Source organism: Rhinopithecus roxellana, chromosome 6 (genome assembly GCF_007565055.1).
Source record: "Rhinopithecus roxellana isolate Shanxi Qingling chromosome 6, ASM756505v1, whole genome shotgun sequence".
NCBI classification, from domain to species: domain Eukaryota; kingdom Metazoa; phylum Chordata; class Mammalia; order Primates; family Cercopithecidae; genus Rhinopithecus; species Rhinopithecus roxellana.
Window position 1 is genome coordinate 86,827,386 of NC_044554.1, and position 15,265 is coordinate 86,842,650.

Consider the following 15,265-nt stretch of genomic DNA (forward strand, 5'->3'; position numbering starts at 1 on the left):
GTGCTATTTTTCTGTTCTAAACCAACAGATTCCTTCTGATTATTAGAATCATTAGTTTCCTATCAAGATGGCACCTGGCTGCATTTTTACCATAAGAAAACAGAATGGTAGCAGTAATATTTCCTACTGGAAAGGCAGTGCAAGTCTTTGTAAAAACAGGTGTCTGGATAGAGTTTCACATCTATTATATGTTCTTGGTCCAGAATGATGGAATACTGGCAGAAAAACAATAATGGGAAAATAACAATATTTTATAAAGAGAAAAGAATAGAAAAAAAAATGGGAACTGTCCTGTGACAGGCCCTCCACTGATGCTGTTACTCCTGGTCTCTAATCATCTCATAAAACCCTGCAATCTAATCATCTCCGCCTTAGTCTTGAGGGATAAGGAGGTTAAACAGTCCCTCGGAGTGACACAGCTTTCAGGGGGAGGATGGATGTGTGGGCCTTGTCCTTCCACTCACATTCTGTAGGTTGACACCCTCACCAAGAAGTTACCAGAGAGCTGCAAACCAGCCGTGCTCCCCAGAGCACAGCCCCCGCCCCTCCAAATGCCAGCACCACTAGGTAGCGCAAGGGCCAGTCCCTACGTCACTGTGACACAACAAAGAAGGACACAAGCTGAGCCTTGTGGAAAATCTGTTTCAGTTATATGTCACTTTCATTTGTTTAAAATAAATAAGAACATCTTTTCATGATAACAAATATTTAGCATTATAAAAACACCACCCTAAGTAAAAAATGTTACACAAATGAAGGGCATCCCCCTCCCAGGCACATGGGTAAATCATGAAAGCCAGCCCAGTGTAAATACAAGTCGTGTATTACTTCCCATCAGGCTCTGCAGCCAGTCTTATCCCTGACTGTAAGAATACTGTATAATTTTAAACTCCGAAAATGAAAAGTAAACATCAAGAAAACATTTCTAACACATAATTTTCCTCTGAGGTTGCCGTCTAGATACCTCATCTAAAAAGCAATATTTTCTACAGATCAACAGTTGAAATAAAAAGACAAAAGATATAATCTTCCAGCTTGGTACATGTCATTTAGAACAATCAGTTCTAACAGAAGGAGGATTCTGCACAGGTAAGTGAAACATTGCAAGAAGGATAAATTACTTTTGTGAAAGTGACTAAAACTAAATTTAAAAAAAAAATAGATTGAGGGACATTCTGCTTGCATAGGCCCCAGGAGAGCCAAGAACACACAGCTCATTCATGGCACTAAAAAGCCCCTAAACCAGGTACCAGGTATGCACTTAAAATACTGTACTCAATGATGGCCGGGCGTGGTGTCTCATGCCTGTAATCCCAGAACTTTGGGAGGCCAAGGCAGGTGGATCACTTGAGGTCAGGAGTTCGAGACCAGCCCAGCCAACATGGTGAAGCCCTGTCACTACTAAAATACAAAAAAAATTAGCCGGGCATGGTGGCACGTGCCTGTAATCCCAGCTACTCGGGAGGATGAGGCAAGAGAATTGCTTGAACCCAGGAGATGGAGGTTGCAGTGAGCTGAGATCTGAGATCACATCACTGTACTCCAGCCCAGGCGACAGAGCAAGACTCTGTCTTGGGGAAAAAAACAAAACAAAACATTATACTTGATGAATGAAGATGGCTCTTGCTTCCCAAGTGTCTTCAGGTGTGAGCTGTAATGCAGATGAGTGGGATCCCACAAGCACAGTGACACTAGGCACCATGAACCTAGAGGGGCTTGGAAGTGCCACACACCAGGGCTATTTTCTCCCCATGCTCAGCTCATCCCTGCTGGAGGGTGTTGGCCTCTAGAAGCCCCGACACTATCTAGCACGCCCAGGCCAACAGGGCCCAACTCACCTGCAGAGAAGAGGCCCTAAAAGCATCACCCAGCTCATCACTGAGGCTCTTGCAGCCTGGAGCAAGGGCTGCATAAAGTTACCTAAAGAAAACACAATTAGTGAATTTGTGGGTCTGGGTTCTGTATAGCTTCTACTTTGAAGGAAGCTCATGTATTGAACAGAGCAGAGCTCTGTGTTTTCATTAAATTTATCAGCCCAAGACACTGAGCTGGGCCAACATCCTGTACAAAAGAGAAGACTTTTCAATGTCTATTAATTAATCAGCCAGTATCAAGGCAGAACATCTTGCTTTGATGAGGGGGAGTCTGGATTCGACTCCTTACACTAATTCACAACTGCTCTGTGCTCTACAACAGCTGAGTTTGGTCCTCTCCCATCACATCCCACATATTTCTTTGAAAAAGTAAAATCCCACCTAAGAGCCTCAGGAGTCACACATGCTAGAAACGCATGAGTTCTGTCACAATCAAACAGGTAATCATGAGGCTCCTATACCAGGAATAAGTCATAAGGATGTCTGCAGGCAGACTGGCTTTTCATGGCAAAATGCTGCTGAGACACTGCAGGGCTTCAGAAATAGAGTAGAGCAACATCGTCCTTCACCCTGCAGGGAGCCAGGGCAGCAGCTTTCATAAAGCAGCTTGGAAAATGAGTTCCGTGCTTCAATGTGGCCTAGCAGAGTGGCCAAGAATGAGGACATGGACACTGACAAGAGACTTCAGAGTCACATGGCAATCTCACCTACACAACCAAGAGGATAGACTGGGTGCGGTGGCTCAAGCCGGTAATCCCAACGCTTTGGGAGGCCAAGGCAGGTGGATCACTTGAGGTCAGGAGTTCAAGACCAGTCTGACCAATATGGTGAAATCCCATCTCTACTAAAAATACAAAAAATATTAGCCAGGCATGGTGGCGCAGGCCTGTGATCCCAGCTACTCAGGAGGCTGAGGCAGAAGAATCGCTTGAACGAGGTAGAGGTTGCAGTGAGCTGAGATCACACCACTGCACTCCAGCCTGGGTGACAGAGCAAGACTCCATCTCAAAACAAAAACAAAAACAAAACACAGAGGACAGTATTGTCCTGCCAACATTAGAGGGCCCTGATGGGGAGAGCCAGACCTCCCACGCACAAGGAGCAGGCTCTGACCATCTCCTACCTCTGTCAGCTGGACAATGGCAGCAGGCAAGTGGCTCAAATGCAGAAATACGGCAAGTCCTTGTGAAGAACACTTTTGTGTCCTCCTTTAGAAAAACCTATCATTCTAAAAATGTGAAACATGATGGTAAGTAAAATTAAATGGACAAATAATAAGGAAATATTCCAAACTGAAATATTTTTCAGTTTTCTCTAGCTTCCAAACTAGTTTTCCTTACTTTTCCGTTTATTGTTAAATTCACAAATTAACTGCATTCAGAACACAGTCTTTGATTATGGCTTGTGCCATTGAAACCAACTGAAACCAATCAAATATTTCTGAGAAGTGGTAAAGTGTAGCGATTTAGGGTGTTGTCCCAGCATGAGAAACATTCAGACTTCATGACCCCAATTCACACTTTTTAAATCCAATTGGGTGGCTTGGCTCTTGTGAATGATCTGCAATTCACTCTTTCTATGTGTGATGTTGTTAGAGCGCAGATAACCATTATCATGTAATAAGTGGTTTAGGCAGGAGTAGGAGGAAGAAAGTTCTCAGTTCCACCCAAAACTAATTCTACCTGGTAGCTATAGACAACAAGACAGATGGACAGATGGATGGACGGGAAAGCCTGGCAAGGACCTGCCCTGCATGGCAAATGTTCAGACTCTGGCTGCTGTCGATCAGTCTCCTTCCAGGCTAATGGTTTGTGCATTGAACATTAGTGGATTTTGCACTTAATTAAGAGGGTTCTAGCCAACCAAACTGTATTTAGAAACTAAAAAATTAGCCACATGAACGAAAGTATACACTTTGGCTGCATTAACACTCTTCCCCAAGACTATTTTTAAATACAACTCCCAAGTCATTAAGTTTGAAAACTGCCAGAACTGATTTGGTAATCTGCTGCTTTGCCAAGTGCTGGAAGTTAGCTTTAACTTCATGCCCACTCTCACACGGACAGACACACACACACTCATACATACACTCACACACACAGCTGGTTTTCCCATTATGTTCCTTAGCCTTAGTTTGCTACTTACTTAACTGCTCAAGCCATCCACATGTAATTGCAAAGTTAATCCATTTGGTATTTCTCCTCTTCCAGCTCTATGAGTCCTTAAGCCACACAGAGAACTTATGATAAGACAATGCTTTGCCAATACTCCTCATTCTAACAAGGACTCTCTCCAACCTGCCTACCTCCTCCAAACCAGCAGGAAGCTCTGACTTTCCCAGGTACAACTACCCTAAGGGCTGGGGCTGGGGGATCCTCTTTTCCCCATTCCTCCAGGTTAGGGCCCACTATGAATAAGTGGAAGTGGCTGGCTATAGCATGGACAAGGAGAACAGAGACATCATAAAAAGCAAAGGACGTCAGCACCCTGATGTGTTGCAAATGCAAAGTCCTGTTTACCACGGGCCTTTAAAATTACAGCATAAACATCACTTCCTCCCCTTAGATGACTGGAAGGCATGGGCTTTGTAGGTCACGGCTCTACAGGATGTGGGTGTGTGTCACAGCAAACTAAGGACATGTTTTTCAGAAAGGCCAGAAACAGTCAACCCCTTCCCAAGACCCCGGTGGGGAGAAGAGGAGCCACATGCTCACTGGAGCCACCTACCCATCTGTACACTTTAACACCTACGTTCCCCTGGCCCTCACAGGAGTCATAAATGCAATCATGATGGCTAAGATCTCTGCTCCCCCTGCCTCCAAGCTGCTCTTTTAAGGACCATGTGATTATGGTTGCGGCAAGGGGACATGAGCAAAGGGACTTGTATGGCTGGCAGGTGAAATATGAAAGGACAGGGTGCATCTCCCCCTCCTCAGGCCAGGCTGGAACAGATGGAGACTGCACACTAGCTACAGTCGAGCACCAAATAAAAATCAGCAGGTCTCTGGGAGCACTGCACCCCAACATCAGCCCAGGACCCCTACGGTGGACTTTTAGATAAGAGAGAGAATTATCTCCTCTTTAAGCCACTACCACTTTATGTTCCTCAAAATAAGACCTCTTAACACCTCCCAAATCTGCACCGAACAGGCTGCATGACTGGCAAGCACAGTCCAAGCACATCAGTTCCAAATACGTTAGTGCCAGTAGATCGGTCTGTTCTCATACAGGCTGGCAAAAACAAGATTTAAGCAGCAATTTAAGAAACAGTTTTTTTGAACGAGGACTCTAGAATATTCTGGGAACACTGAATCATATGATTTCAGAGCTCACATGAGTCTATGATCATGTTATCTAACTCCTTCCACGAGCAAGAGGGAAGCAGGGGTTGTTCTGTGCATCACAGGCCACAAACCGATGACACAAAAGCTTACAAAGTGATAGTCCTGGCTCCAAGCAGCTGCTCAGAATTCAGTGGGTCAGAGGGGCAAGTAAAGGGACAATCATAGTCCCATAGGAGGTTTTCGGACAGGGGAGGGCTTGGAGTGTGAGAGGGCTACTCTCAGGAGGCCTCCTGGGGGAGCACCAGCCGCAGCTTAAACAATAAGCAGGTGGCATTCTGAGAAGGGCAAGAAGGCTCTCCAGGCCAAGGCAGAGAGAAAGCCTGAGACCCCGGGCTGAGGCCTGGGAAGCTGCAGTGGCAAACAGAGTGGCAAATCCAAAGGCTGGAGCCTCGCTGTCCACTGGCACTAGCTGCACACAGCTATTTACGTTTAAATGAATTAAAATTTTAAAAGGTGAAAGACTCAGCTCCTAGTTGCAGTAGTTACCAGTCAAGTGTTCAGTAGCACCTGTGGCAGCACTGATGGAGAACACTGGCGCCTGGCAGAAACATCATCAGACAGCCCTGAGGCTGAGCAAGTGTGGAGAGGCCCCGACAGGATGGGTCTGCAGGTTGCGTGGAGAAGGAGCAATTTCACCTTGGACAACTGGCACCAGGGTCCAAAGCTCTTGTTCCTGAGATAATTTTCTTTCCACTAATCCTCCCGCTGTCTGCCTTTGGTAGAAGAAAGTCAACAGGATTAACAAATAAGCAGAGGGCATTCTGAATCAGGGAAGGATGCCCTGTCTGGCCCTTGCCAGCCTCTGTCTGGAGGGAGGTGGGAGCATCCCTAAGGCAATGGCTCCCCATGGGGATTCAGGTTCTTGGGCAGTGAATGCTAGAGGGGCACCTGGGAGACAAGAGATGGGATCGACCAGCCAGGACTCCTGACTTACCTGGTTTATCTTTAGAGGATTGTTTTTGTTTTGTTTTGTTGAGACAGAGTCTCTTTCTGTTATCAGGTGGAGTGCAGTGGCACAATCTCGGCTCACCACAACCTCTGCCTCCTGGGTTCAAGCGATTCTCCCGCGTCAGCCTCCTGAGTAGCTGGGATTACAGGCGCCCGCCACCATGCCCAGCTAATTTTTGTATTTTTAGTAGAGACGTGGTTTCACCACGTTGGCCAGAATGGTCTTGATCTCTTGACCTCGTGATCTGCCCACCTCGGCCTCCCAAAGTGCTGGGATTACAGGCATGAGCCACCGAGCCTGGCCGGTTGTATTTTTTTCTTTTCTTTTTTTTTTTTTTTTTAAGGGATAAGGACTTTATTGGCTTCTCTAAATCTATTGGTGTCTTTTTTACAGGCATCACGTGGTGTGGTGCAGATGGGAACCAGATCTACAAAAGTATTTGTACAAAAGTATTTGTGGTCTGGGAATCTGTCTAATCAAATGTATCCAAGAAAAATATACTCTGGCAGTTGCTTAAAAAGCTTTTTCCTTAATAGAAATGTTTTTAGCTGGGGGGATTACTCTAATTGGACTTGGCCTGTAGAAGACAAGGCCCTGGCAGGGAGCAGCTCGCCACCTGATGAGGAGAGCAGAGGGAGTGTGCTAACACCCCAAGAGGCCACAGAGTTTCTCCCAGCTGGGGAAAGCCACCCTTCTCTGGAGGGGCTGGCTCAGAAGCACAGGGATGGCCCTGAGACAGGCAGCAGGAAATATACACACTGTTGGAGACCCATTGTCTATTGTCACACCGGAGGAGACAGCAAACTCTAGTCTAGAATAAATAGCACTAGGACTTGAAAGTATTGACCATCTTTAGCTTTGCAAGAGGCAACTAAAATCATATAAAGTATACATGAGGAAAAAAAGTTTAATTCTATTCCAGGAAGAGACAGATGAAAAATACGGAATTATGGAACCATGAAAGAAAACTGACATAGGCTACCCATCAATTCAGGGGCAGAAAGCCAGGGAGTGACCCTGAAAAATACAGAAACACTCAGGTGACAAGGTGGAAGTGAGAAAGCGAAGTATAAAATGGGGGAGGTGGAAACTAAAATTTACAACTCAAATAAATGAAAATCATAGAAGTATAAAAAGGCATATTATCAATACATCTCTATGTAGTAATATAAACCAGCATCAAGTACAGTATTTTAAATAGAAAGTACAAAGATGAAGATATGTAAAAGCTTTCAGTGGGTCATAAAATATCAACTTTTTTTTCAGCTATAGTATAAGGTAACTGAAAAAAATCACATAACTAAAATTAACCAACACATAAAATCTTCATAATTAAATGTGGATGGGGAGAGAATGAAGGGATGTAAGAAGACACCATATAATAAATACAGGACCTCAGCCAGCTGCAGTGGCTCACACCTGTAATCCCAGCACTTTGGGAGGCCGAGGCGGTCAGATCACGAGGTCAGGAGTTCAAGACCAGCCTGGCCAACATGGTGAAACCCCATCTCTACTTAAAAAAAAAAAAAAAAAAATGCAAAAATTAGCTGGGTGTGGTGGCACATACCTGTAATCCCAGCTACTCGGGAGGCTGAGGCAGGAGAATCACTTGAACCCAAGAAGCGGAGGTTGCAGTAAGCTGAGATTGCACCATTGCACTCCAGCCTGGGTGACATGGTGAGATTATGTCCCCCCACCAAAAAAGTAAATAAATACAGGAACTCTCTGTTAGTGTATTTACAAAGTTTAAGTCTAAATCAGAACCAAGTGTTATTAGCATATTTAAGATTTGCATGTCCTTGATCTAAATATTACTACTACTTTGGTATCAAATATTTATGCTCACTTTTCAAAACTGTAGATCAATTACAAAATTAAATTCAATCATAAATTTGTAACAAAGCACAAAAGGCCTAGAAACCTAAACTACTTATTATGGTGTATAGATGCATCCTATAATCATTGTTTTCTTAATAATTACAGGAGCACTTGCGTGCACACAGATTATGACTTCATTCCCTGGATCCCAAATTAAGGAGTCCACAGAATCCAGGCCTGCATATACGTGGGGGCTATGGCTCTGCCTGGGTCAAGGTTCCACCCAATAATAACCCACTCCACCTGTGCACTGGAGATCACAAGACAACACAGGAGGGACTGCTGGCAAAAGTTCCTGGGGGCAGAAGAGACGCAACACTTAACAAATACCTTTGTAACAAATTTTATTCATACTTCAGTTCTATATTCATACTTCAGTTCTATCCCCTTTATACAACCACTGAGAAATAATAAAAATGCTCTGAGACTAGGTGATATTGCAACACAGAAATGTCCAACTCTTCTAATTTATTCATAAATATTTTAATTACAAAACATTAAAATTCCTAGGCCTACTCTCTACATTACATCAAGCAATCCTTAACTTTTACTTTCTTAAATGAATTGCCAAAATAAAGAGTAGCTCAGAAGTAACATCTTTTAAAAATATTGCTCAAATCTAACAGGAAAAGTTTTATGTAACAGTTCATTATACATGCTCTCATTTGAAAGAATGTAAACACATTCTCTAACATGTTAGCCAAAAGCCAAAGGCCTAGAAACCTAAGCCACCGATTATGGTGTAGAGTTAATATTTCCATAATATCTGCATGCTTATGAGGGTTTAATACAAAATGTCACTGTGGCCGCCCCAGGTCACTATCAATTGTCACAGATCTTCTACACTTAATACTATGTGCAGTACCAACGGGACTAGAGTAGCTCAAGTTACCCACTTCGATTTATGTTTTCAAATTTCTTCTGGTTCTAATAATTTGATTAAATAAATATAAATTTATGCAAAGAAATAACAGCTATGTTTACGTGAAGTCCACATTTTGACGAAACTGATTAGCAAAACTTTCACTGATTTTTACATGAGCAAACTGCTTGAATACAGCCATTGATCAAATGCACCAGCTGTTTTGACATTTCATGTCATTGGAGATTATTGTATTCTACAGAAACATGTCTTTCCTCCATAGGAAAAAAAAAGTAAGCATGGTCCTGCCAAACAGCAAGCCTTCTTCTGTCCTTTACTAATAGAGGGTCCAATGGGAAATTTAGCCCTGTGTTCTGTAACAGCCGACTACTGGGATGGCTCCCATAAATATTCAGACAAACAGATAAAGTAAACAGATAAAGTACGGAGTTAAATATACTTCAAAACCTCACCAAAAGGCAATTTGCCTTTATTTGTGTTCTGAGTATTCTGTCAATTCTTATACTTCAACCGAGCTCTAAAACTCCCTAAAAGTCACATCAAGTCTGACTTGTTTTTGCACACAGCCTCTTTCCTAAAAGAGCACTTTCCCCAGGAGTCAAGGAAGTCATATATCACTGATTTAATGAAATTCCTAGTAAAAACCATACAATTTCAATCCAAGTAAAAATGCGTATTTGTGTTTTTCACAAAGTTAACTAATAACTACCTCTTAATAATTTAGCCAGACATAGAGTCAGTGAATTCACATTCACCAACCCATCTCCCTTCAGTAATCCTCTAGAAAAGCGTTTGTAGGCCGTATTTCACAGGGTGAAATCTCCTTAATTCATTGCACCCAGTCTAGCTTGTTTCTGTAAAACACAAGGAGTGGTAGTTTCAGCAACAGCAAAAGCTTCACCTCATCAGTTTGTTATCATGTGGGAAGACAGTGGCTTACTGAAAGTTTGATTTTATAATAAACGGTTGCAGAATCAGATGGAAAACAAATTTCCCTCAGGAACACTGCAAACACTGCCTTAATGTCAGGGAACAGATGAGTAATCTCAGTGAAGAGCCAATAGAATCTGCCTGCCACCAACAATGTACTAAGGCCAGCAATTTCACAGCAATATCTAACCTTTATAATTAGCAAGCATACACCTAAATTATGTAAAATATTGAAAGACCTAACACCATTTATCTCCTCAGATTTGAACACAAAATTGCTTATTAAACACATAATTCTTGTCTGAAAAACTATTAAGGATATTAATATTTTATTGATGCTTAATGTTAATGCAGAAAGTGTTAACAAATGACAAAGTGAGAACAATAGAAGTTAAAAATAATATGTCTACATTTCTTGGACAAAGACGTTCGGACAAGTAAATTAGACACTGGATACGAGTGAGGGAAAGAACTGAATGCATCAGGAATAATAATTTCATGTTTTCCATAGCAAAAATCCTTAGTTTTCCTTTACCATTCAGATATGAAGGCCAATCAGAGCTTTGGCAAGCACTGACAAGGCCAGCCCTCGCCTACCTCTTGCTACACAGTACCAGGCTAAAAACAGTGCCGCGCTCTTAGGGTACGTACATCCTTTCACTTCTATCATTAGACTTCCTTCAAGGATCTTACAGATACTCTTTAGATACAGTTTTGCCAGCCTTTTAAATGAAATGTCTTCATATTTATTTATAAGGTGATAGTGACAAAATAATTCAGTGTCTTTAAATAGGCTCATTTAATAGGCTATGAAAGCCACAGATTTAAAGATACCTCTGTTTCACATTTCCCTATGTTATTTTGGGATGCCCATTACCATGAAAAAGGATTTCCCACATTTATTTTCTTTCTGGGGAATTTGTTTGTTCAAAGAGAATTATATAACCACCAATAAGTGCACTGCAAAAAAAAAAAAAAAAAAAAAGAGAGAGAGAAAGAGAGAGAGAGAAAGAAAACTTCTTTTTAACATTTCTCAGCTTCAGGATTATTTGATTTGCTAATCTGGCTCACTTTTTCCTGGCATTAAAGGAAAACTTTAAAATTTTAAAAACAGCCCAATTGAAAGTCTTTTACACACTTGGGCAACACGCCTGCCTATGGGCACATGGGCAGGGTGAGTCAGTGGGACACAACTGTAAAAGAAAAAAAGATTTGTTGTCCCCAAAGCTGCCTCCTTCAAGTCCAGTTGCCATAGCAGAAAGTGGGCCCATTCGGTAAGCAGGTGCAGGGCTCACCCCAACCCTCATTCCATTTGCAAGACTCATACACATTTGCTCCACGCAAGTGAGCGAGGTCGAAGGTCCCCAGCACGCCGCGCTGAAATCTACAAAGTACGCGGGGACTGAGCGCGACCCCGCGGCCCAGCCTGCGCGGCTGGCAGGGATGGGCACGGCCCACCTGGCTCGGGGTCTGGATAATGAGCAGGGCTGTTAGTCCTGCATGAGGGAAATTACTCTTTATGCGAGTCAAATCCTGAACGTGACGTGTAATCCTTGCACGCAAGGTGTGGGGATGGCAAACAGAAACCCGGAGAGATTTAGGCAGAAGCCGAATCGCGAAGACAGGGATGGGCCCCCAAACTCGCGGGTCCGCTACGGATGTCTGCGCCTCAGGCCTGGCCCCACCAGGGCGCCCCTTCCACTGCCAGGGGAGACCCTGGAATAAAGGCAGGGAGGGAGAGCTGCTGCCATGAAACCCTCCGGGCAATCCGAACACCTCTCGAGAACGCGGGGCCCGGGCGGCTGCGAAGCCGGGGAGCCCTCCCCTCCACGCTACCCGGAGAGCCGACCCTGGGGCTCCCGCCGTGGCCGGGAGAGGGAAGACTTGGATCGGAACACTGGCAGGGGGCAAGCCCGCAGGGACAAGGCTGGAGTCAAAGGCCGGCGTCCCTTCGCTCCCCGCTCCACCTCTATGGCAAACACTTCGGGGGCCTGAGGAAAGCTCTGAGCTGAGTAGGGGCTGTGCTGGCGGGGACCCCATAAGGACGCTTGCATACAAACCACCCCGCGCGAAAAGTGCGCTCCGGTCCCGGCCGGACACGGTTACCTGGGCAACGACCCGAGCGCCTAAAGTACACAGCACGCACCACCACCCAACACCAGCACCGAACACCAGCACCGCACCACCTGCTCCACCACTACTACCAGCACCCGCTGGGACAGCAGAGAGGGCGCCCTGCCCGGGAACGCGCGATGCGGACGCGGGCGTCCGAGCCCAGGGAAGACCCTGCTCCACCCCGCCGGACCGCGGGGCAGCTTACCCGGTCGGGGGCTTGGCCGCCGAAGCGCGCGGCGCGTCCATGGTGCCGGGGACCGGGACGCGGGCGGTGCTCGGGCCCCGCCGAGTCAGGCGCTGGCTGCGGCCGCCACCGCTGCCGCCCTCATTCACTTTTTCCGCGCTGACCCATCGTCCTCCCACGCGGGCCGGCGGAGGACAGCGGCGGAGCGGGGCGGACGGAAGGGGCTGGAACCGTCTCTGGCGGGCGGGGGCGCCGGGAGCGCCGGGAGGGGCTGGCGGCGGCGCGGGGCGGGGGCGGCGGGAGCAAGGTGCGCCGCGCCCCCGCCGCGGCTGGCTCCGCCGCGCCCACCAGAGCACCGCCCCCGCCCCGCCCCCGCCCCGCCTGCTCCGAGCCCCGACCCGGCCCCGCGGCGAGCGTCAGGGGAAGGAATCCCCCGGCACCTGGGCCCTGCACCGACACTCGCGGCTGCGGCAGAGGGCTTCTCCCCGGCGGGGAGCGCGCCCCTCTCTGGGCAGAGTGGGGGAATCCCGGGGCCGGCGCCTCCCTGGCGGAGCTGGGGGAGGGGAACCACCTGGAGCCTGGAGGGCGTGCGAGGGCGAGGTGAGCGGACCTGCGCAGGAGGACTGACGTTGGAGGGTGAGAAGTGAGTGTCCGGCGCCGCTCTCCGACCTTTATCCGTGCAGCAAATGTCTAGTGCGTGGGGTCGCAAAGTGGGAGTCCCGACCAGGAGCGTCAGCAACACCTGGGAATTTGTTAGAAATGCAGATTTGGGGGGTCCACCGGGTCCCACGGAATCAGAAACTGAGAGCTGGAGCGCGGCCTCGCTTTGCTAACAACTCACTCGCTCTAGGTGAATGCACGCTTAAGTTTGCCAGCCTGATTCACTGGGCGCTACTGTAGCACAACCTGCCACTCCAGTGCGGGCTGGCGGGCAGATTTGCAGGTCCTGTCGGCCACACGCGGGCCCAGAGCAAGTCAGCAGAGGTCCCTGATCTGCCGAACTTCACCTCCACTCTCTAAGATCTTGGTTGGTATGATGGGCTGACCTATAAAAGTGGCAGTTTCATATGGTTTCAATGACTCGAATAAAAGACCAACAAGAGGCCAGATCGAGCGAACCTGCAGGGCGATCAGCGTTGGGGGTGATGATCCCCTTGTGATGTTGTCATTGGATGAGGTGTCCAGAGGCCTGCGGCGCCTGCCTTCCTCCTTCTGATCCCCTGCTTTCTCATTAACTGAAGGAGGAGGCAGACCAGCCTAGGTGCAAAATGTGAGCCCTAGCCCACCGATGGCAAATCTTGGGTGCTCCCTAGCTCCCACCTAGAAGGATTCCTAAGTCCCCAGGTGGCCCTGGGACTCACTGCCCTGCCGTCCAGTCTCCCATGAGTGGAGCACTTTCCCGGCTCAGGGCCTCTGGTTGCGATGCTGCTCCACAGTTCTCTTTCTGCAAGTCCTTCTCATTCCATGGTCTCCCCAGGGAGCCTTTCCTGGCCTCTCTGTTAAAAAGCGCCCTGCATGGCACAGTGGCTTACACCTGTAACCCCAGCACTCAGGGAGGCCAAGGCCGGAGGAGCGCTTGAGCCCAGGAGTTGGAGACCAGCCTGTGCAACATAGGATAACTCTCTACAAAATAAAAAAATTAGCGGAGAGTGGTGGCACACACCTATAGTCCCAGCTATGGGAGGGCGGTGAGGGGGGCAAGCTGGACAATGGAGTGAGGTCCTGTCGCATAATGCAAAATAAAAGCAGCTCTCACTCAAGCTCCTGACTGCTGCCTTGTCCTGATTAATTTTCTTCTGAGCATTTGTCACTGTGTGTGTGTATATATATGTGTGTATTATCTATATTTAAATGTAAGTTTATAAAGATATTTGCATGTAATGTGTGTTATATTTATAAACATGTTGTTTATATGAATGCATAAAATTTGTATTTATGCAAACTTATAAATAAACATGGTAGATACATTATATGTAAATGGAATAGAAAAACATAAATACATATCCTATGCCACATATATTTTGCTCATGTGTTTGCCATTGCTCTCCTCCCTAGAATGTGATCTTAGCAAGTGCTGGTCGTTTGACTGAATTATCACCCCCAGCATCTAGGGCAGTGCCTAGCAGGGTGGAGTCAGTGTTCAGTAAACAAAGGGTGCACTGAATGAATGAATCTCTTCTTGCACCTTGGGTGTGGGTATTAGAGAGTCTCTCCCAAAATCTGGGGAGCCCCTCCTTGCTCTGGACACCACCATGGGAAGGGCTGCCCAGGAGGGGCCAGAGCTGAAAGCTAGACTAGGCAATGTGAGCCAGACCCCACTGAAGTCCCCAAGGAGAAGTCTACCTCACAGGTGACACATACCCCAAGCACCTGGCAGAGGCAGCAGAAGGAAGTATGGTGGGGACATGGAGCAAAAGAAGCCCAGAGTGACCCAGTGTCTCAGATGCTGAGCACAGATGGCAGCAGGAAGCCCGAAGCAGGTGGATGGTGAAGAATAAGAGAGCTCCTCAACATCCAGGAAAACAATGAGAAGGAGGTGACGTGCCACCTCCAGGCCAAGATGCAACTTGCTCTTCTAGGAAGAAGGCCCCAGTGACCCTAGGCCTGGACAACCTCAGATCCTTGGAAGGCTCCCAAACATCTATTCAGAAACCCAACAGAAACTGGTTTCTAGAAATGAGGTGGAGGGTTAAGCCTGATTAGAGCTGTCATGATGAGACAGAGAGTAAGGGTCAGACTTGCTGCCAGAGGGAGGAGCTGCATGCTGTGGCCGAGGGCCTGGAGACTACATGGGCCAGGACTGCCAATCACTTGTGTCAATTGTGGGGAGAGCCACAGAGCCTGGGGGGCAGGCGGCGCCTGGGACTCAGATTCTGTGCATATTGCCACCCACACTTCCCTGACTGATAAGGGCCCCTAGAGATGCAACTGTGGGGAGTTGTTTTCCAAAATTGTATAGTTCAACAGATATTTTTGAGCATCTACTATATGCCAGCCTTTGTCTGTGGTGTGGATGTGGCCACCTCATAGGGAGGGCTAGGCAAGGAAATCAGAAGTAACAGACAGGGCTGAGCTCTTCCAGACAGACAGTGAGAAAGAGGAATAGGT

General features: G+C 46.9%; 1 protein-coding gene across 5 annotated transcripts in view; it reads right to left on the reverse strand.

Moving 5' to 3' along the window:
- Positions 1 to 12,389, reverse strand: part of COBL (cordon-bleu WH2 repeat protein) — a 310,164-nt gene extending 297,775 nt beyond the window's left edge. For all 5 annotated transcript variants that reach the window (XM_010357527.2, XM_010357523.2, XM_010357526.2 and 2 more), the window contains exon 1: positions 12,179 to 12,389. In XM_010357527.2, coding sequence (XP_010355829.2) covers positions 12,179 to 12,219 — 41 coding nt within the window. In that variant the 5' untranslated portion in view covers positions 12,220 to 12,389. The remainder of the gene's footprint in view (positions 1 to 12,178) is intronic.
- Between the last annotated feature and the right edge of the window lie 2,876 nt (positions 12,390 to 15,265).